This window comes from Mustelus asterias, chromosome 10, assembly GCF_964213995.1.
Source record: "Mustelus asterias chromosome 10, sMusAst1.hap1.1, whole genome shotgun sequence".
NCBI classification, from domain to species: Eukaryota; Metazoa; Chordata; class Chondrichthyes; order Carcharhiniformes; family Triakidae; genus Mustelus; species Mustelus asterias.
The window spans coordinates 37,048,233-37,071,535 of record NC_135810.1 but is presented as its reverse complement, the minus strand read 5'-3'; the positions used below and the strand labels follow the sequence as shown (position 1 = coordinate 37,071,535).

The 23,303-nt window shown below is 46.3% G+C and overlaps 1 protein-coding gene across 1 annotated transcript in view; it reads left to right on the top strand.

Annotated features, from left to right (window-relative positions):
• Nucleotides 1-21,539, top strand: part of LOC144499438 (uncharacterized) — an 81,590-nt gene extending 60,051 nt beyond the window's left edge. Inside the window, exons 6-7 of the mRNA XM_078221423.1 lie at nucleotides 19,931-19,964; nucleotides 21,112-21,539. Coding sequence (XP_078077549.1) covers nucleotides 19,931-19,964; nucleotides 21,112-21,363 — 286 coding nt within the window. The 3' untranslated portion in view covers nucleotides 21,364-21,539. The remainder of the gene's footprint in view (nucleotides 1-19,930; nucleotides 19,965-21,111) is intronic.
• The last annotated feature ends 1,764 nt before the right edge of the window (nucleotides 21,540-23,303 follow it).

The following is a 23,303-nucleotide window of genomic DNA, read 5'->3' as shown; positions in this document are numbered from 1 at the left end:
GAACATTACATGTGCAGTGGACAATGGGGAACCTGTGGATGTGGTTTATCTCGATTTCCAGAAGGCATTTGACAAGGTGCCGCACCAAAGACTGCTACATACGATAAAGGTGCACGGTGTTATGGGTAATGTACTAGCATGGATAGAGGATTGGTTAACTAACAGAAAGCAAAGAGTGGGGGTGAATGGGTGTTTTTCTGGTTGGCGATCAGTGACGAGTGGTGTGCCTCAGGGATCAGTGTTGGGACTGCAATTGTTTACGATTTACATAGATGATTTAGAGTTGGGGACCAAGTGTAGTGTGTCAAAATTCACAGATGACACTAAGATGGATAGTAAGAAGTCTCACAACACCAGGTTAAAGTCCAACAGGTTTAACCTGGTGTTGTGAGACTTCTTACTGTGCTTACCCCAGTCCAACGCCGGCATCTCCACATCATGACTAAGATGGATGGCAGAGCAAAGTGTGCAGAGGATGCTGAAAGTCTGCAAAGGGATACAGATAGTCTAAGTGAGTGGGCGAGGGTCTGGCAGATGGAGTACAATGTGGGTAAATGTGAGGTCATCCATTTTGCTAGAAATACGGCAAAATGGACTATTATTTAAATGGTAAAAAATTGCAGCATGCTGCTGTGCAAAGGGACCTGGGTGTCCTTGTGCAAGAATCACAAAGAGTTGGTTTGCAGGTGCAGCAGGTAATTAAGAAGGCAAATGGAATTTTGTCCTTTATTGCTTGAGGGATGGAGTTTAAAAACAGGGAGGTTGTGTTGCAGCTGTATAAGGTGCTGGTGAGGCCACACCTGGAGTACTGTGTACAGTTTTGGTCTCCTTACTTGAGAAAGGATATACCGGCACAGGAGGGGGTGCAGAGGAGATTCACTAGGTTGATTCCGGAGTTGAAAGGGTTGGCTTATGAGGAGAGACTGAGTAGACTGGGGCAATACTCATTGGAATTCAGAAGAATGAGGGGAGATCTTATAGAAACATATAAGATTTTGAAGGGAATAGATAAGATAGAAGCAGGGAAGTTGTTTCCACTGGCGGGCGAAACTAGAACTAGGGGGCATAGCCTCAAAATAAGGGAAAGCAGATTTAGGACTGAGTTGAGGAGGAACTTCACACAAAGGGTTGTGAATCTGGGAATTCCCTGCCCAGTGAAGCAGTTGAGGCTACCTCATTGAATGTTTTTAAGGCAAGGATAGATAAATTTTTGAACAGTAAAGGAATTAAGTGTTATGGTGAGCGAGTGGGTAAGTGAAGCTGCGTCCACAAAAAGATCAGCCATGATATTATTGAATGGCGGAGCAGGCTCGAGGGGCCAGATGGCCGCCTACTGCTCCTAGTTCTTATGTTCTTATTCTGTTCTTATGTTCTAACCCCGCTAGAGTGAGATGCTAGCAGGCCCGGAGAATTCAGTCCTGGGCCCACTAATTACATTTAAATTGTATTTAAAATACTATTTAAATATTAGCCCCACCTCCCAGCCGATTTCTGGCGTCATGCAGACGCCGTCAGAAATCTGGGCCTGGGAGAATCAATCGCGGCGCGAAGGTTCGGAGGAACCCCACAAATCGGCCGACACGCGGTTCTCCAGGCCTGTGGTGCTGAAAGATTAGTGCAGTGGTTCAGTGGCAGAGCCAGTGGAGGTTTGTGGGTTGGGGTGAATGGGGGAGGGGGTCTCTGGTCTCTCGTTTCATATCTCTCCCCCTTCTGCGAAATCATCCAGGTTTTGAATTTGAACTGTCCCAAGTCAGCCAACCCTAATTTTGCCATTGATCCTTTCAACTCAGAAAGGGTACAAGGTGTCTTTGGAAAGCAATAAAGTTACACAGAAAAGGCCTTTTTCCCATAGTCCTGAAATTAAGATAATTATTCAATTCCCTTTGGAAAGCCATGATCAAATTTGTCTCCACCATTAATCATGTAGTACATTCCAGGTCTAAAACATATTTCTATCAAATCTCCCCGTCGCCGCTCCAAGGGGATAGTCCAGCTTTGCCAATCTAAGTAACTGAATTGTTTCATTTGCCAGAACCATTCCGATAAATCTTTTCTATACCATCTCTAATGCCTTCACATCTTTCCTAAAGTGTGGATAAAATACTCCAGTTGTTAAATAAAGCTTCACTTTGCTTTCCCAATCTTTCTCCTACCCCTGTAATGCTGAGCCAACTGCAGTGTCGTGGACCTGTGTCTATGGATGCACTCTCCAGTGGAATGATCACACTCACCAGGATTCAGAACTGAATACTAATTGGAGAGAAAGTTGTGCTCTGGACACTCCTTCGCTACTTGCCTGCTCCTCCTTGACTGCCTGATGGTCACCCATTCCCTCTCCACCTGCACAGCTTTCAGTTGCAGGGTGACCACATCCAGAAACATGCAATCCATTTGGCTACCAGTCTTGCAGCTGCAGCTGCCACTCAAGCTCCAAGACCTGAAACTCAAATGCCTTCAGCTGACAACACTTCCTGTACCTGTGCAGATGACACCAAGATTGGTGGCATAGTGGACAGTGAAGAAAGTTACCTCCAATTGCAACGGGATCTTGATCAATTGGACCAGTGGGCTGACGAATGGCAGATGAAGTTTAATTTAGACAAATGCGAGGTGATGCATTTTGATAGATCGAACCAGGGCAGGACTTACTCAGTTAATGGTAGGGCATTTGGGAGAGTTACAGAACAAAGAGATCTAGGGGTACATGTTCATAGCTCCTTGAAAGTGGAGTCACAGGTGGACAGAATGGTGAAGAAGGCATTTGGCATGCTTGGTTTCATCAGTCAGAACATTGAATACAGGAGTTGGGACGTCTTGGTGAAGTTGTACAAAACATTGGTAAAGCCACACTTGGAATACTGTGTGCAATTCTGGTCACCCCATTATAGAAAGGATATTATTAAACTAGAAAGAGTGCAGAAAAGATTTACTAGGATACTACCGGGACTTGATGGATTGAGTTATAAGGAGAGGCTGAATAGACTGGGACTTTTTTCTCTGGAGCACAGGTGCTGAGGGGTGACCTTATGGAGGTCTATAAGATAATGAGGGGCACAGATCAGCTAGATAGTCAATATCTTTTCCCAAAGGTAGGGGAGTCTAAAACTAGAGGGCATAGGTTTAAGGTGAGAGGGGAGAGGTAGAAAAGTGTCCAGAGGGGCAATGTTTTCACACAGAGGGTGGTGAGTGTCTGGAACAAGCTGCCAGAGGTAGTAGTAGAGGCGGGTACAATTTTATCTTTTAAAAAGCATTTAGATAGTTACATGGATACGATGGGTATAGAGGGATATGGGCCAAATGTGGGCAATTGGAATTAGCTTGGGGGTTTTAAAAAAAAAGGGCGGCATGGACAAGTTGGGCCGAAGGGCCTGTTTCTATGCTGTAAACCTCTATGACTCTGTAATTGTCCAGAACATGAGAAGCATCCTGGAATGCCACGTGCCAAAGGATGTGCACCGATTAGACTCAGGATCCCTGTCATGTTTCTATTTAATAGACTGAAGACTTAAAGAGACTTATAAAAAGTTATAATACACGTCAGCACAAATCCCTTGTACTGGCAACGCTTTCGTTTTTTGGCCTTTCTGATACTTATGCCCACTTGGTGCTGTTCCAGTTACTCACATGCATCAGATTAGCCATTGTTTGAAGTGCACTAATGAAGTCATTTTGAGTCAATTTCTTTTTGTATACAGTTTAGCAAACCAATTGGAATAACATCATTATTTCAATTACATATATTGCACACCCTTAGTTCCTGGCAGACCAATTACAGAATAAGCTACTACTGAGCTTGGTAATACTACACATTTTGCAAATATTGTAAGAATTCACAGTGCTTCATGAATCAGATGCATATTACAGAAGTCCAAGTGTGGATGTCAACTGCCTGAATTCCTAATATGCACTCATGGCTTGCGAAGCACAAATTCGAAAAAAGCTGTCTACATGTTGCTAGTCTTGAACCATCTCTTTTCCTCATTGCTTCACTATGGAGCAGAAAGGTTCCAGTTCACTGTCTGTGTGGAGTTTGCACATTCTCCCTATGTCTGCGTGGGTTTCTTCTGGGTGTTCCAGTTTCCTCCCACAATCCAAAGATGTGCGGGTTAGATGGACTAGCCATGTTAAATTTCCCCTTAGTGTCTGGGGGACTAGCTAGCGTAAATGCATGGGATTAAGCAGATAGGGCCTAGGTGGGATTGTGGTTGATGCAGACTCGATGGGCCAAATGGCCTCCTTCTGCACTGTAGGATTGTATGATTTTATGAAACTCGCCAGCTTAGGAACTACTTCCACTTGTGATAATAATGACATTGGTGCACTTCAATTAGTTCAGAGAAGAGGACTATCTTATTGAGAGGGAAAGGTGGAGAGGAAAGAAATGAAAGCAGAAGAAGGAAGATATGAAAGAAGACTGGGGTGGAGGAAGGAAGAAATTTCCACTCAGCACCTTTGAACATCTCTGAGAAATGCCCCCAAGTGCTGTACACCAAAATTGACTATTTTCAAGTACAGTCATTGTTTAAATGGAGACAAATGTTAATAAGGACTAGAGAGAGGACTATAGGCTGAGTAAAGAGACTGCACAGCTCTGTAGTTTATTTCACTTCCAACCAAATCATACCAGGTTTGATTTCCCTTCTTGGCTGTTGCGGTAGAAAGTGGAGGCCATGGTGTCTCCGTTCCAGACGATAAAGTAAGAAGTATGTTAATGAAGGGAATGCCACAGATATTGTTTCATATGGACTTTAAGAAAGCGTTTAACAAAGTATCACACAAAAAGCTAATGAACACAAATAAGGCCCATGGAATAGGAGTGATGTGTCAAATTGGATTAAAAAATAGACTTCAGGGCAGAAAGCAGGAAGTCATGGTAAATGTTTGTTTTTCAGACTACAGGATGGTAAACAGTGGTGTTCTCCAAACAGTGAGGATACTACCAACTGATTGAAACGAGACATGAATAGGACAAAATATGCAGACAAATCTTAGATGGAATTCAACACAAAGATGTATCTTAGCACTAGGGCGAGGGAGAGGCAACAGAGACTTAATGGCACCATTCTAAAGACTGTGAAGTACAGAGAGACTTGGGATAGTATGTGCATGAATCTTCCAAGAATGCAGAATATATTCAGAGACAAATAAGGCAAACCGTAAAATGCCTGGGCTTTGTAAATTGATAATTTCAGCAGAACAGCAAGGAATCTTTGCTGAAACTTTATAAGCTCTGGTTTGACTGCAAATGGAGTTGTGCCCAGTTCTGGCCAGCACACTTTAGGAAGGATGTGAGGGTCCTCGAGAGGGTGTTGAGAAGATTTGCCAGAATAGTTGTAGGGATGAGGGATTTTAGTTACAGGTTTAGGTTGGAAAACCTGGGATTGTTCTCCTTGAGTAAAAGAGGTTGAGGGAAGATTTGATTGAGGTGGGATTATGACAGTTTTAGATATTGTGGACAAAGAAAAATTGCCGCTATTAGCTGATGATACTAGGATTAGGGACACAGGTTTGGGGCAAAAGATGCGAGGTGGGTGGACATGTGAGAAAGAACCTTTCTAATGCAGTGTGATTAATGCCCTGGAACATGCTACCTATGGTGACAGTGGAGATGATGAGCAATTTCAGAAAGAAATCAGATAAACATTGAAGGAAATAAATTTGTAGGAAAATAAACTTGTAGGGCTATTGGGAATAAAACTGATTAGCTTGTTGAACAGAAAGCTGGCATAGGCATGATAAACTGAACAACCTCCTTCTGTGCCATAATGTCCCTAAATTTTTTCAGGTGTTCCCTCCCTTTAACCATCTCCCTCTATTCAAAGGCACATTTCCACCTTTTAACCATTCTCTCATTAACAGACTTTGTTTATCCTACCATTGCCCCCCCCAATTTAAATAAAGGAGCCTGACAATTCACAGACTCCTTTTTAATTCTTACTCATTGAGACACAACCTCCCTCTATACCACTCCAGGTTTTTTACTCACCTCTGCCCTTTTTTCATCCAGTTCATGCTAACGTTCGGATCTTCTTGCTTTCTCTGATTCATTCCAACACTTTTAGCCTGATTTTCCTCTTTCATGTTGGCATCTTCCAAATTTTGTCACTCACCATACTGCCTGGGTTTGCAAAATCCTATTAACTGTCCTGGCTTGAGACAATTCACACCTCTTCATCCCTCTCTCCACACACACTGTGCGTATCTGTAAAGACTTGATTACCTGTTAAGACTTGCATTCCAACCATTCTTCACATTGCAATCTGTAATTACCTTGCAATCGTGTCTTATTTGTGAACCTACCTCTACTCACCTGATGAAGGAGCAATGCTCCAAATGTTTGGGATTCCAACTAAACCTGTTGGACTTTAATCTGGTGTTGTGAGACCTTTTAGTGTGCCCACAATCATATAAAGCATAAAGGACAAAGGATGAAATCGTTGGAGCCAATCCTTTCACCCCAGGACATTGCAGCAGGACTTCCTCAGGCAGTTTCCTCGGCCTTAAGGTCTTTAGCTACTTCCCTTCAACACAAGGTCAAAATTGTGGATTTTTGCTGATGATTGGATAGCATTCAGTACTATTCGCTATTCCTCAGATACTGAAGAAGTTTGTGTAACAAGACCTGGACATCACTTACGCTTGGACTGATAAGTGAAAAATACCATTTTCACAACACAGATGTTAGACAATGACTATTTTCAACAAAATGTAACTTATCTATCTTCCTCAGACATTCAACAGCATTAGAGAAAATGCTGGAAACTCTCAGCAGGTCTGGCAGCATCTGTAAGGAGAGAGAAGAGCTGACATTTTGAGTCCGGATGACCCTTTGCTGCTTTGACAAAGGCTCGTCTGGACTCAAAACATCAGCTCTTTTCTCTCCTTACAGATGCTGCCAGACCTGCTGAGATTTTCCAGCATTTTCTCTTTTGGTTTCAGATTCCAGTATCCGCAGTAATTTGCTTTTATTCAACAACATTACCTTTGCTGAATCCCCACCACCTACATCTTGGGAATTATCATTGGGCCATAGACTTAACTGGACCAGCCATATAAATACTGGGCTGAATTTTACCATCCTGCCCACCATGGGAATTGTAGCGGGTGGGACACAGATTTTGCAAAGGTGGCTTTAGGAACAGCGTGGCCGGAAAATCCAGCACTCTATGTTTACCACAGCAGGTCAGAGACTGGCAATTCTGCAATGAATAACTCAACATCTGACTCCCCAAGCCTGTCCACCATCTAAAAAGCACAAGTCAGAAGAATGATAGTATTCTCTGCTTGCTTGGATGAGTGCAACTCCAACAACAGTCCAGAAATTTCACAGGACAAAGCTGTCCACTTGATCAGCACCCACTAATAACCCACAGTGATATCATGGGCACCATCTACAAGATGCACTGCGGCAACTCGACAAGGCTCCTTCAACAGTACTTCTACCACCTAGAAGGACAAGAGTGACAAACACATGGGAACACCGCCAGTATCAATTTTCCCTCCAGTCTTACACCTGAACTGCTCCCTCACTGTCACTGGATCTGAGATCTGGAACTTCCTGGGTGTACCTCCACCAGAGGAACTATAGCAGCTTAAGAAGGCAGCTCATTGTCACCTTTAGGGATGAGCAACAAATTCTGGTGATGCTCACATCCCAATGATAAAAAAGACAATGAGACTCCTCCCAGCAAGAAAATCAAAGCGTTGAAATACACCTCTAAATACATGACTCTTGGGCAACAGGGTAAGCTTGGAAGCAGGTTTCTTGACCTTTCAGGCAAGGAGGGACAAATAAATGACAATGTTAGAACCAGTTTACCAATACACAATACCACTGGCTGCTGCTATCAAGGAATCTCAGATTGGCTGTCCATGATTTTCATTAAAGGAGAGGGTGGGATTTTCCGGCCGCACTCGCCCCAGAACCAGAAAACCCTGCCCAAGGTTGGCAGATCTTTGCGCGCTCCGCACCACCCCCCTGCCCTGCCCCTCCCCACCCCACCCATCTGCTCGCTACGATTCCTGTGGCTGGCGGGACAGGAAAATTCCCCTTGTAGTGTTTCATTCTCAAATTTATCCCCAGTGTTTATTTTGCTTGAATCACTGGCGTGTGCTTTCCAATTCTGCAAATCACAAGAAGCAATCAGTCAGGCATTAACAATCTGCTGATGGGGAGAACATAAATCATTAATGGCAGAAAGGTGAACTTTATCAGAACAGTGGTTAAACTTTTAATAACTGTGAGCAGAAAAATCAAATGTTCAGCCCTTCAGGGAGTAACCACATCAAACACAGCTAAAAGGCTTTGAGATGAGCTAATGCCTCCAACTTGCTTACCCCTGCTGCATGAAATGATGGTTCATGGCAGCAATGATAAATGACATGTGTGGCACCGAGTCCCTTTAAAGGACATTCCCTGAGGGAGGAGTCATGTGATCCACGAGTCCAATCAGGAATGGAGTTGGGGATTCACTGGGCTCTCTCGGGACTTGTCCCAGTGGTTGGACCCTCGGGCTCAGAATGGAAAGACCGTTTAAAACACTATGTAAATAGATACTTATAGTTATAGAAATCATACAAACCCTACAGTGCAGAAGGAGGCCATTCGGCCCATCGAGTCTGCCCCGACCACAATCCCACCCCACATATTTACCCGCTACTCCCTCTAACCTACGCATCCCAGGACTCTAAGGGGCAATTTTTAACCTGGCCAATCAACCTAACCCACACATCTTTGGACTGAGGGAGGAAACCGGAGCACCCGGAGGAAACCCACGCAGACACGAGAAGAATGTGCAAACTCCACACAGACAGTGACCCGAGCCGGGAATCGAACCCGGGACCCTGGAGCTGTGAAGCAGCAGTGCTAACCACTGTGCTACCGTGCCGCCCTAAATTGGAGGGAGTGCAGAGAAGGTTCACCAGGTTGATACCAGAGATGAGGGGTGTTGATTATGAGGAGAGACTGAGCAGATTGGGTTTGTACTCGTTGGAATTTAGAAGGCTGAGGGGGGATTTTATGGAGACCTATAAGATAATGAAGGGGTTGTAATAAATCGTTGTGTTTTATAAATTAGTTGATGTAGTAATCCTTGAAATTATTATAAAGTGTTTTACTTAATCTGATACATACATATATAGACGATCTGGAGGAGGGGACTGAGTGTAGGGTAACAAAGTTTGCAGACGACACAAAGATAAGTGGAAAAGTGAATCGTGTGGAGGGCGTAGAAGATCTGCAGAGAGATTTGGACAGGCTGAGTGAGTGGGCGAGGATCTGGCAGATGGAATATAACGTTGACAAATGCGAGGTTATTCACTTTGGAGGAAATAATAGCAAATTGGATTATTATCTAAATGGAAAAAAATTACAACATGCTACTGTGCAAAGGGACCTGGGGGTCCTTGTGCATGAGACGCACAATCCCAGTCTGCAGGTGCAACAGATGATCAAGAAGGCAAATGGGATGTTGGCCTATATCGCAAGGGGGATAGAATATAAAAGCAGAGATGTCTTGCTGCATCTGTACAGGGCATTGGTGAGGCCGCAGCTGGAATACTGTGTGCAGTATTGGTCCCCTTATTTGCGGAAGGATATATTGGCCTTGGAGGGAGTGCAGAGAAGGTTCACCAGGTTGATACCAGAGATGAGGGGTGTTGATTATGAGGAGAGACTGAGCAGATATGGTTTGTACTCGTTGGAATTTAGAAGGCTGAGGGGGGATCTTATGGAGACCTATAAGATAATGAAGGGGCTGGATAGGGTAGAGGTGGAGAGATTCTTTCCACTTAGAAAGGAAGCTAGAACTAGAGGGCACAGCCTCAAAATAAAGGGGGGTCAGTTTAGGACAGAGTCGAGGAGGAACTTCTTCTCTCAGAGGGTGGTGAATCTCTGGAATTCCCTGCCCACTGAAGTGGTGGAGGCTACCTCGTTGAATATGTTTAAATCATGGATGGATGGATTCCTGATCGGTAAGGGAATTAGGGGTTATGGGGATCAGGCGGGTAAGTGGAACTGATCCACTTCAGATCAGCCATGATCTTATTGAATGGCGGGGCAAGCTCGAGGGGCTAGATGGCCTACTCCTGCTCCTATTTCTTATGTTCTTATACCACTGTGTCAAAGAAAGGCTCCAGTTAAGGTTACACAAACTCTCAGGCGAGGGAGGAATGTTAAGGAAATTTGCTGTGAACAATATTAGTGTGAGCTGAGTGGACAGGACATCAATATGGAAGAACATGGGAACAGAAGAAGGTCATTTCACCCATTGAGCCTATTCTTCTATTTTTGTTAACCTTCACACTCCTGTATTTTAATACCAATTCTGCATAACTTCCCTCTGGAGAAATTGAGCTCTGTTATTTAAGTGCTAAACACAGTAAGAAGTCTCACAACACCAGGTTAAAGTCCAACAGGTTGGACATAAACCTGTTGGACTTTAACCTGGTGTGGTGAGACTTCTTACTGTGTTTACCCCAGTCCAACGCCGGCATCTCCACATCATTTAAGTGCTATGCAGTCTCCTAAAATTCCAAAATAGTGTCTGAAATACAGATGCAAACAGCCAATGGGAAGTTTGCTGGACAATCTTGAAAGAGGGGTTTCTTGCATGCACCTAATAACTGTCGGCAGATCAGACAGATTATGGTCTCAATGTGTGCATTGCTGATATGACACCAAAGCTGGCATTTTTTGAAAGTCAAGCTTCAGTTCCCATCTTTATTAACCTTGCACAGCTTAACAGGATGATAAATGACATGTGGTCCTTCACAGTACCAGGGACCTGGCTTCGATTCCCGGCTTGGGTCACTGTCTGTGTGGAGTTTTGCACATTCTCCCCATGTCTGCGTGGGTTTCCTCCGGGTGCTCCGATTTCCTCCCACCGTCTAAAGATAGAACATAGAACATAGAACAGTACAGCACAGAACAGGCCCTTCGGCCCACGATGTTATGCCGAGCTTTATCTGAAACCAAGAACAAGCTATCCCACTCCCTATCATCCTGGTGTGCTCCATGTGCCTATCCAATAACCGCTTAAATGTTCCTAAAGTGTCTGACTCCACTATCACTGCAGGCAGTCCATTCCACACCCCAACCTCTCTCTGCGTAAAGAACCTACCTCTGATATCCTTCCTATATCTCCCACCACGAACCCTATAGTTATGCCCCCTTGTAATAGCTCCATCCACCCGATGAAATAGTCTTTGAACGTTCACTCTATCTATCCCCTTCATCATTTTATAAACCTCTATTAAGTCTCCCCTCAGCCTCCTCCGCTCCAGAGAGAACAGCCCTAGCTCCCGCAACCTTTCCTCATAAGACCTACCCTCCAAACCAGGCAGCATCCTGGTAAATGTCCTTTGCACTCTTTCCAGTGCTTCCACATCCTTCTTATAGTGAGGTGACCAGAACTGCACACAATATTCCAAATGTGGTCTCACCAAGGTCCTGTACAGTTGCAGCATATCCCCACGGCTCTTAAACTCAAACCCCCTGTTAATAAAAGCTAACACACTATAGGCCTTCTTCACAGCTCTATCCACTTGAGTGGCAACCTTTAGAGATCTGTGGATATGGACCCCAAGATCTCTCTGTTCCTCCACAGACTTCAGAACCCTACCTTTGACCCTGTAATCCACATTTAAATTAGTCCTACCAAAATGAATCACCTCACATTTATCAGGGTTAAACTCCATTTGCCATTTTTCAGCCCAGCTTTGCATCCTATCTATGTCTCTTTGCAGCCTACAACAGCCCTCCACCTCATCCACTACTCCACCAATCTTGGTGTCATCAGCAAATTTACTGATCCACCCTTCAGCCCCCTCCTCTAAGTCATTTATAAAAATCACAAAGAGCAGAGGACCAAGCACTGATCCCTGTGGCACTCCGCTAGCAATCTGCCTCCAATCCGAAAATTTTCCATCCACCACCACCCTCTGTCTTCGATCAGACAGCCAGTTATCTATCCAATCGGCCAACTTTCCCTCTATCCCACACCTCCTCACTTTCATCATAAGCCGACCAAGGGGGACCTTATCAAACGCCTTACTAAAATCCATATATATGACATCAACTGCCCTACCTTCATCAACACACTTAGTTACCTCCTCAAAAAATTACCTTAGTTACCTCCTTAAAAAGATGTGCGGGTTAGGTTGATTGGCCATGCTAAATTGACCCTTAGTGTCAGGGAGACTAGCAGGGTAAATAAGTGGGGCTACGGTGATAGGGGCTGGACGGGATTTGGTTGCTGCAGGCTTGATGGACCAAATGACTTCCTTCTGCACGGTAGGGTTTTTATGATTCTATGACCCTCCCTCTCCGCCAACATCTCCACAACCCAACTCCTTCCAGCATTTATAGGTTAGCTCCTTGATTATTTCTTCTGGGTACTGGGGCAATAGTATAAATTTTTGAAGTTATCCTATATTTACCTACATTTTTAATCATCTACAGCGAGCAGCCTGGCTAATACTAAAGTACATTTTTGGTCTTTTAAACGTGTCTGATGAGACAAGCTGTTTCTAGAATGGGTGACCAGATCTGGCTTCTGCTGGGAATAAAGCATGACTAGGAGAATGAAGAGAGATTATGCAGAGCAGAACAAGCTGCTTGAAGAGTGAGGCACAGGTGAAGAAGGGCTTTGAAGGTTAGAGAGAAATTTACTTTCCTCAACTCTGGCGAGGTCAATGTTTGATGCTTCTTTGCTTTACAAAAGAGATGGTGAATAAAATCTGGCAACTGTTGCAAACTCAAAACAAAGCAAGTACTGCATTGCCTGTGACATAACTACAGCTCTTAATATTTATGGTTTCGACACCTTCCAGGTTGCGAAGGGCGGTTGCTAAGGCTCATTTAACAAAGAGACAGTTTCCCTCTTGCCAAAGACCAGCAGGATAGCAAGCGCAAGGGTTTCCAAAGGCTGCATGTTCCCCCAGAGTGCAGGGTGCCAATGACTGCATGCAAATTTCTCTTGTGGCACCTTATGTGAATGCCACCATTTGCATGAAAAAAAATTCGCTCACTTGGAGGGAGCTCTTCAACAGACAGCAGCAAGGGCACTGACAGAGTGGCAGGTGTAAGGATGTGAATTTTGTCATCCTGAGAGTGGTTTGTGCTTTAAGGAGCCATTGCCACTCTCCTGGGGAAGCCCCCTAGCAAACCTATTGATGTGTAAAAGAGCTGATTGATGAAATGCTGCTGTGCCCTTGAAGCACCTTTGAATATCAAGAGCCACAGCAGCAATATGAAGTTACAAGGAAGCAATGTGAGCTTCTACTGTATCACTCAGATCTTTAATAGAAATTATATATCATATAGAAGCTGTTTGTATTGCAATAGAATCTATGATGTTGATCAGCAGATGCTGCACTAAGAGATGTTTCACAGGTGTGCTGTTGGATGTTGGAAATGCTGGACTCCAAGATCAAACACAACCCAGTACTTGGTTGGTTCTGGATTCCTCCATTCTCTTTGATATTATGAACAGTCTTTATTTTTTATTTGTCCTTGGAATTTGAGCATGCTGGCAAAACCAACATTTGTAGCCCATCCCTAATTTTCCTTGAAAAGGTGGTAGTGAGCTGTATTCTTGAACTGCTGCAGCCCATGTGGTGTAGGTATGCCCACAGTGCTGTTAGGGAATGAGTTCTATCATTTTCATTCAGCGACAATGAAGGAACAGTGATATCATTCCAAATCGGGATGGTGCATGGCTTGGAATGAACTTGTAGGTGGTGTCCCCATGTGTCTGCTTTCTTTGTCCTGCTAAGCGATAGAGTTTGTGGGTTTGAAGATTGCTGTCCATGGAGGCTTGGTGAGTTGATGCAGAGTATCTTGTAGGTGGTAAACAGTGCTGTTACTCTGTGTCCGTGATGGAGGGAGTGAATCTTTAAGATGGTTTATGGGGACCTAATAAAGTGGGCTGCTTTGTCTTTGATGTTTCAAGTTCTTGAGTATTGTTGGAGCTGCACTCAGCAATATGAAGCCATTTTGCCTCATCCAGGCAACTGGAGAGAATTCCATCATAATCATGGGGAGGCGATGGTGTGGTAGTATTGACACAGGACTAGAAATCAAGAGAACCACAGTAATGCGCTGGGGATCTGGGTTTGGGTGAAATATTAATTCAATAAAAATCTAGAATTAAAAGTGGGTTTCCTCCGGGTGCTCCGGTTTCCTCCCACAGTCCAAAGATGTGCGGGTTAGGTTGATTGGCCAGGTTTAAAAATTGCCCCTTAGAGTCCTGGGATGCGTAGGTTAGAGGGATTAGCGGGTAAATATGTGGGGATAGGGCCTGGGTGGGATTGTGGTCGGTGCAGACTCGATGGGCCGAATGGCCTCCTTCTGCACTGTAGGGTTTCTATGATTCTATGATTCTTCTATGATTCTAAAAGTCTGATGATGATCATGAAACAATTGTCGAACAAAGAACAAAAAAAATTACAGCACAGGAACAGACCCTTCGGCCCTCCAAGCCTGCACTGACCGTGCTGCCCGACTGAACTAAAACCCCCTACCCTTCCGGGGATCATATCCCTCTATTCCCATCCTATTCATGTATTTGTCCAGATGCCCTTAAAATCACTACCATATCAGCTTCCAGTACCTCCCCCGGCAGCAAGTTCCAGGCATTCACCAACCCCTGTGTAAAAAACTTGCCTGGTCCATCTCCTTTAAACCTTGCCCCGTGCACCCTAAACCTGTGCCCCCTAGTAATTGACTCTTCCACCTTGGGAAAAAGCTTCTGACTATCCACTCTGTCCATGCCCTTCATAATCGTGTAGACTTCTATCAGGTCGCCCCTCAACCTCTGTCGTTCCAGTGAGAACAAACCAAGTTTCTCCAACCTCTCCTCATAGCTAATGCCCTTCATACCAGACAACATCCTGGCAAATATTTTCTATACCCTCTCCAAAGCCTTCACATTCTTCTGGTAGTGTGGCGAACAGAATTGAACACTATATTCCAGTGCGGTCTGATTAAGGTTCTATAAGGCTGCAACATGACTTGCCAATTTTTAAAATCAGTGCCCTGGCCGATGAAGGCAAGCATGCCGTATGCCTTCTTGACTACCTTCTCCACCTGCATTTGCACTTTCAGTGACCTGTGTACCTGTACACCCAGATCCCTCTGCTTGGCTGTAAGTTTATTATGATAGCCAAGCTCTGCACACATGAGGACAGCCTCAACTGGGATTTTGGGTTCATGTCACACTATCTGTAACCCCCACGACTTGCCTGGGCTCGCAAAATCTCACTAACTGTCCTGGCTGGAGACAATTCACATCTCTTTAACCTGTGCTTCACCCTCTCTCCACTCACATTGTCTGTACCTGTAAAGACTTGATTACCTGTAAAGACTCGCATTCCAATCATTATCTTGTAAATTGAGCTTGTGTCTATAAGTATGCCCTGTTTGTGAACACAAGTCCTTACTCACCTGAAGAAGGAGTGACACTCCGAAAGCTTATGCTACCAAATGAACCTGTTGGACTTTAACCTGGTGTTGTGAGACTTCTTACTGTGCTTACCCCAGTCCAACGCTGGCATCTCCACATCATGACCTCCCCTGTAGCCAGTGAGGATACAAGATTTCTCTCAAGGCCCCAGCAATTTCCTCCCTTGCTTCTTTCAGTATTCTGGGGTATATCCCATCAGGCCCTGGGGACTTGTCTACCTTAATGTTTCTCAAGAACCCCAATGCCTTCTCCTTTTTGATCTCAACATGACTCAAACTATCTACACACCCTTTCCCAGACTCATCATCCACCAAGTCCTTCTCTTTGGTGAATACTGATGCAAAGAACTCATTTAACATTTTGCCTATTTCCTCTGGCTCCACGCATAGATTCCCTCCCCTGTCCTTGAGTGGGCCAACCCTCTCCCTGGCTACCATCTTGCTCTTTATGTATGTATGAAAAGCCTTGGGATTTTCTTTAATCCTGCTGGCCAATAACCCTTTTCAGCCCTCCTTACTCCTTGTTTAAGTTCCTTTCTACTTACCTTGTACCACACTTGCTTCGTGTGTTCCCAAACTCCTAGCTTTGACAAATGCTTCCTTTTTCTCTTTGACTAAGCTCGCAATATCGCTCGTTATCCAAGTTTCCCAAAACTTGCCATACTTATACTTCATCCTTACAGGGATGTACCGGTCCTGAATTCCTATCAACTTACACTTGAAAGCCTCCCACATGCCAGATGTGGATTTGCCTTCAAACATCTGCCCCCAATCTACATCCTTCAGTTCCTATCTAATATTGTTGTAATTAGCCTTCTCCCAATTTAGCACCTTAACTTGAGGACTACACCTATCTTTATCCATCAGTACCTTAAAGCTTACTGAATTGTGGTCACTGTTTCCGAACTGCTCCCCTACTGAAATGTCGACCATCTGGCCGGGCTCATTCCCCAATACCAGGTCCAGTATGGCCCCTTCCCTGGTTGGGCTATCTACATACTGTTTCAAAAAGCCCTCCTGGATGCTCCTTACTGACGCATCTTTGATTCACACAAAGACTAGTTGTTGCGAAACAACAGGCTTTTATTAACAAGAACAGAAGCACTCCCAAACCGATGGCCAATTCGAACTGAGGCAAAAGGGGCGGAGAGCAGGCACCTTTATACCCCAAGGAGGGCGGAGCCCCGGATTGAGGCAGCAGGGGCGTGCCCAGGCATATCCCATATGCAGACAGTATTACAGTGGTTCACCACATTCACCCCGTTTAAAAAAGAGTTCGGCGGGGGCGAGGTGGTGGAACAACAGTCACAAGTTATTGATTCAAGTTACAAGTTCAGTCTCTCCGGGGGCTTGATCTGCCGCTGCGACCACCGCGATGTCAGCTGTGGTGCCGGTTCAGGAGGCTGCAGTGATGGGTCAGACACCAGTCCATAACCGGTGAAGCCGACCGTAGCGCCTTCAGACTGCCGGGTGTGTGGAGGCTGCTCCTGGGGCTCAGGCGTGCCGTACACGGGGGCTAAATGAGCGTGCTACGACTCTGGTGCATCATGGACGACGTTGGGCGCTGGGGGTGAGGGGTCGTGGGACGTAGTACCTGCGGGGGCCAGATCGCGAATGGAGACCGTGTCCTCCCACCCGTCGTGATACGCCACATAGGCATATTGGGGGTTGGCGTGGAGGAGTCGGACCGTTTCGACCAGGGGGTCCGACTTATGGGTCCGCACGTGCTTCCAGAGCAGGACAGGGCCAGGGGACGTCAGCCACGACGGTAGTGAGGTCCCCGAGGAGGACTTCCTGGGGAAAACAAACATTCGTTCGTGAGGGGTGGCATTGGTAGCCATGCACAGTAGTGACCTAATTGAGTGTAGCGCATCAGGGAGGACCTCTTGCCAGCGGGAGACTGGAAGACCCTGAGACCGGAGAGCTAATAAAACGGCCTTCTAGACTGTCGCATTCTCCCTCTCCATCTGTCCGTTCCCCCTGGGGTTGTAGCTGGTGGTCCTACTCGAGGCTATGCCTTTGGAGAGTAGGTACTGTCGCAGCTCATCACTCATAAAAGAGGAACCCCGGTCGCTATGGATATAGCTGGAGAAACCAAACAGGGTGAAGAGGCTGTGCAGGGCCCTGATGACCGTGGCCGAGGTCATATCCGGGCAGGGAATAGCAAAGGGGAACCACGAGTACTCATCAGCGATGTTGAGGAAGTATATGTTGCGGTCAGAGGAGGGGAGGGGACCTTTGAAGTCAACACTCAGGCGTTCGAAAGGGCGGGTGGCTTTGATGAGGTGCGCTCTGTCTGGCCGATAGAAGTGCAGCTTGCACTCCGCGCAGACCTGGCAGTGCCTGGTTACAGACCTGACTTCATCGATGGAATAGGGCAGGTTCCGGGCCTTGATGAAATGGAAGAATCTGGTCACCCCTGGTTGGCAGAAGTCATCGTGGAGGGTCTGTAACCGGTCTAGGTTCGCGCTGGCATAGGTGCCCCGGGACAGGGCGTCTGGGGGTTCATTGAGCTTCCCAGGCCGGTATAAAATATTGTAATTGTAGGTGGAGAGCTCGATCCTCCACCTCAAAATCTTATCGTTCTTGATTTTGCCCCACTGCACGTTACTGAACATAAAGGCAACGGACCGTTGGTCCGTGAGCAGGGTGAACCGTTTGCCAGCTAAGTAGTGGCGCCAGTGCCGCACCACCTCCACGATGGCTCGTGCCTCTTTTTCGAAGGAGGAGTGTCGAATTTCAGGACCCTGGAGGGTGCGCGAGAAGAAGGCCACGGTCTGCCCGCCTGGTTAAGAGTGGCGGCTCGGGCAAAATCAGACGCATCGCTCTCCACCTGGAATGGGGTGGATTCATCCACGGCGTGCATCGTGGCCTTCGCGATATCCGCTTTGATGCGGTCAAAGGCCAGTCGAGCCTCCACCGCTAGGGGAAAAGATGTGGATTTGATGAGCGGACGGGCTTTGTCCGCATAATTGGGGACCCACTGGGCATAGAATGAGAAGAAGCCTAGGCATCACCTCAGCGCTTTGAGGGTGGTGGGGAGGGGACGTTCCTGGAGGGGACGCATGCGGTCGGGGTCGGGGTCGGGGCCGATGACCCGGTTCTCCACAACACAACCAAGGATGGCGAGGTGGCGCGTGTGGGATACAGACTTCTCCTTATTGTAGGTCAGGTTGAGGAGTGCCGCAGTGTGGAGGAATTTTTGGAAGTTGGCGTCGTGATCCTGCTGATCATGGCCACAGATGGTGACGTTATCCAGGTACGGGAAGGTGGCCCGCAGCCCGTTCTGGTCCACCATTTGGTCCATCTCACGCTGGAAAACCGAGACTCCGTTGGTGACGCCGAAGGGGACCCGAAGGAAGTGATAGGGACGGCCATCCGCCTCGAAGGCAGTGTATTGGCGGTCTTCCGGGCGGATAGGGAGCTGGTGGTATGCAGACTTCAAATCAATGGTGGAGAACACCCGATATTGTGCAATCTGATTGACCATGTCAGATATGCGGGGAAGGGGGTACGCGTCCAGCTGCGTGTATCAGTTGATGGTCTGACTATAGTCAATGACCATGCGATGTTTCTCCCCAGTCTTAACAACCACCACTTGGGCCCTCCAGGGACTGGTACTGGCCTCAATGATCCCCTCCCCCAGGAGGTGTCGCACCTCGGACTTGATGAACGCTCTATCTTCAGCGCTGTACCGTCTGCTTTTGGTGGCAATGGGCTTGCAGTCGGGGGTGAGGTGCTCAAAGAGCGAGGGAGGGGCAACTTTGAGGGTCGAGAGACCACAGGTGGTGCACGGTGGCTGGTCTGTTAGCTGTGGATTTTGGATGGAGATTGGGGGAAAGGCCCATTATACACCATAGTGACGCTCCCAAGGTGACACATGAAATCTAGCCCCAGTAGTATGGCAGCGCAGAGCTGTGGCAGCATGAGGAGCCTGCACTTGTCGTACACCATGCCCCGTACAGTCAGATTCGCTACACAGTACCCGAGGACATTCACTGACCGGGACGTCGAAGCCATAGAGATTGATTGCTGCATTGGCAGTACTGGCAGTGCGTAGCGCCTCACCGTGTTAGGGTGGATGAAACTCTCTGTACTCCCACTGTCAAAAAAGCAGTTAGTAGTGTGGCCGTTTACCTTGATGTCCATCATCGACCAGGCGAGCTGGTGAGGCCTGGACTGGTCCACCGCGACCAAAGCCAGTGTCGCGTTAGGCGATGCGGTGGACGGTTCCCAAAATGGCGGCCCCCGTGACTTGGCTGACGTCACCCAAGATGGCGGCTTGGTGAGATTACAAAAGTATGTCTCAGTCCTTTGGACACCACTTTAGTCCCCAAACGGTAATTATCATGTACAAACAATGGTGCCTCTGATCGCAACTGCGCACTCAATCAGGCTTAAGTTATGCTAAGTTTGAAATCATATTACTGATAAAATGTATTGAAGTATTTAAATCTTACATTTCAGGCATAGAAGACAACAACTGATTGTTATCCCCCAGGTGAGAACATATTATTCTCTGTTCTAAGGTATTAATAGTAAGGAGTCTCCCAACACCAGGTTAAAGTCCAACAGGTTTATTTGGTAGTACGAACTTTTGGAGCGCTACTCCTTCACCACCTGATGAAGGAGCAGCGCTTCGAAAGCTTGTGCTACCAAATAAACCTGTTGGACTTTAACTTGGTGTTGTGAGAGTTCTTACTGTGCCCACCCCAGTCCAACATCGGCATCTCCACATCATAGGTATTAATAGTTATTTTTGTTCAATGAATCAGACCTGGACTATTTTAACTTCTAATAAGGTCCCAGTCTGCTTCATGTCTGAAATGGTGGGATGAGTCTGCAAAAAATTGGGTGAATTATGGTTGCCTGCATGTTTGGGCTAAGAGTTCTGAGAGGATCTTATGGAAAGGAAGTGGGGGTGTCTGGAGGAAGAAAGGCCACTAGTTTCCTTATGGGACCAAAGAGGCATGCCTGCTGGTCCCACAGAGAAAACTGAAATAATTACTTTTCAGGGCCTCTTCACATCCCAATCTTCTTTCATTGTGGTTCAGCCTGGCAGGAAAACCAAAGTTGCTACCTTGATCAGGACAGAGTTAAAATTGCATTCGGCAATGAAAACATTAGATCTCATTTGCATATCTAAAGAAGGATTTTGGGTTAATGGTTTTACAAAAGCATTAGGGTTAGGTTGATTGGCCAGGTTAAAAAAATTGCCCCTTAGAGTCCTGGGATGCGTAGGTTAGAGGGATTAGCGGGTAAAATATGTGGGGGTAGGGCCTGGGTGGGATTGCGGTCGGTGCAGACTCGATGGGCCGAATGGCCTCCTTCTGCACTGTAGGGTTTCTATGATTTCTATGATTTCTAAAAGCCTATGTAAGAATTATATTTGAGGTGATCTGAACAATGCCAGAGCAGCTATGTTAACCTGGATAATTTCAATTGTCCATGACATGATTTCTTTATAGAAACTGTCTGATCAAAATGGCCGGGCAGATTGCTTACTGCCCAGGGGGATAGTCAAACTTGCCCAAAATATTCCTGGCTGGAAGACGTATTGGTTACTTTTGCAATTGATGATTTCAGCTGTCCTACTTGTTATTATCTATTGGAAGTGCTGAAATTAATTTATAATTTATATTTTTCAGCAATATTCCGTTCAAAACATTGGATACCAGACTTCCAGAGATGGCCTTCACTGCATTAAAACACAACAGGATGCTAGAGATGGTGCAAGCAATGTTAATACACCATATAATTCCCAAAAAACTATTGGCTCTACAAATATGATCCAGGAGACTCTGGGTGATGCTGATGTATTCAATGCTGCTAAACAAGATTCCAAACAGAATGTTAAATCTCTCAAGCTTGATACAAATGATCAGGAGTCTGCAGTTTAAGCAACACCAACAATGAGGTTCATTCCATTTCTGCAGTCCTGAAAGGCCAGTTTGATGTTTGTATGGAAAAGGAAGCACATTCATAGTGAAACCCCATGTGAGCCACTCCTGCTCAACTACAAGCAGATAGTTTTAAGGAGACATGGATACCAAGAGGACTGGGAGAACATTATCCCATGGTCCTGTCAGCCTGAAGTGGCTTGAGACACTGAAGGGACTATAAGAATACTTTTATAACTGCTTATTTTATTTCATTTTGTTTCCTTTATGGAGTTTCCTAAAGTCAAACCGCAAGATTGGACTAATCTGCAGATTATTCTATGTCATCTGCGTTTGCCCTTTGGGAGACTTTTCTCGAGCTTGCCTAACCTTATACCTTAGATAGGTTTTCCATCAAATGAAAACTGAAGACATATTCCAGTGATGAAACCGCTATTATATGTTTGATAGCTTAATGAGAAAGATATTGCTCATAATTCAAACTTTGTTTTTATATTTTAAAAGAAAATCAGCAGGTCTATATTGAAATGTCTCGCTACGATACTGTAAAACATGAACTGGGTGTTTAATAATGGTATTAGCTATCAGCTACCAAACTGTTGTGTTTTGAAGGATAATACCCCTGGACCAAAGATCACAGGCCCGATTCTCCAAAAAAAATTCTAAGTGCTGAATTGGTGGGAAAACTTGTGTAAATCACAATTGTTTTTTCAGTGGGAGTTCAGAGGTCACAATCGTGACAATCATTAAAAGGTTCGGGGGGATATTCACTCCGGAGTCTGACAGTTCCAGGCCTCTGCTCATGCACAGTTGCCCCAATCTGTCAGCCTCCTGTTTGCTGGCCAGCTCAATTGCTGGCCAGCCCGGGACCCCTGCACTGCTGCCCCTCTAGCCACCCCCCCCTGTCCATTCCCGGGCCACCCCCGATTCCATTCCCGGAGCACCGGGATCTGCAGCCACCCTCCCCACCCCCCCAGAAGTGACCATCTCCCCCCGGCAGGCAGACCCCCCCCCCCGGCAGGCAGACCCACCCCACCCCCAGAGGTAGACTCAGCCCATCCCAATCGTTGGCCTCCTTCCAACCCCGACCGATCCCCATGCAGAGTGGCAGTGGGACCCCCCACCAATTGCCCCTAAGCCTAATCCATAATAGGCCCCGCCCCCTTGGCACTGCCCAATGCCTGGTGGGCAGTGCCAAGGTGCCCCTTGGGCATGCACACTTTGCCCCTTGGGCATGCACACTTTGCCCCTTGGGCAGTGCCAGGGGGCACAGGCTGGCACTTCCCAGGTGCCCATGCCCATGGAGTATCACCCCCCCACCGCCTGACCCCCTGGGGGGCTCTGATTGCCCCCCCTTCACTCCAGCAGGGTCTCCCGCTAGTTCCCCGAACGTGGGGAGCTACTCTAAACCCTATCGGAGTGAAGTACTCCTGGCGGGGTGGGAGATGCTATCGGGCCCGGAGAATTCAGTCCCGGACCTGATAATGATATTTACATGAAAAGTAGATTAAAATCTCTTACCTGGTCCTCTCGCAGGTTTCCAATGTGGTCTCGACCATGCATGCTCTCTGGCGGTGGGAGATGCGCATACATTGGGAACGCATGTGCGAATTCTGTGGAATGGCTGACATGCGCATCTCCCAACCCGATGCGCCAAAAAATGAGAGCGTTGCGATGGGAGAATTGGGCCCCACAAAGTAGGTACAGGTGAAGAAGGTCAGCAAAGTCCGTCTTAGCTCATCCATTTAAAAGTTTTGTTTCTGAAATGATTTTGCCTTCAGAACTCAGTTGAAAAACCCATGCCAAATGTTGATCACACTTGAAGAAAATCATTCAGACATTAGTCCTCAATTTAACTTTTATTTGTGTCAACTTGGGTCCCCATGCTGACACCTCTAATTTATTGTAAAGTGCTTTTCTGCATTTACTTTATCACTCCC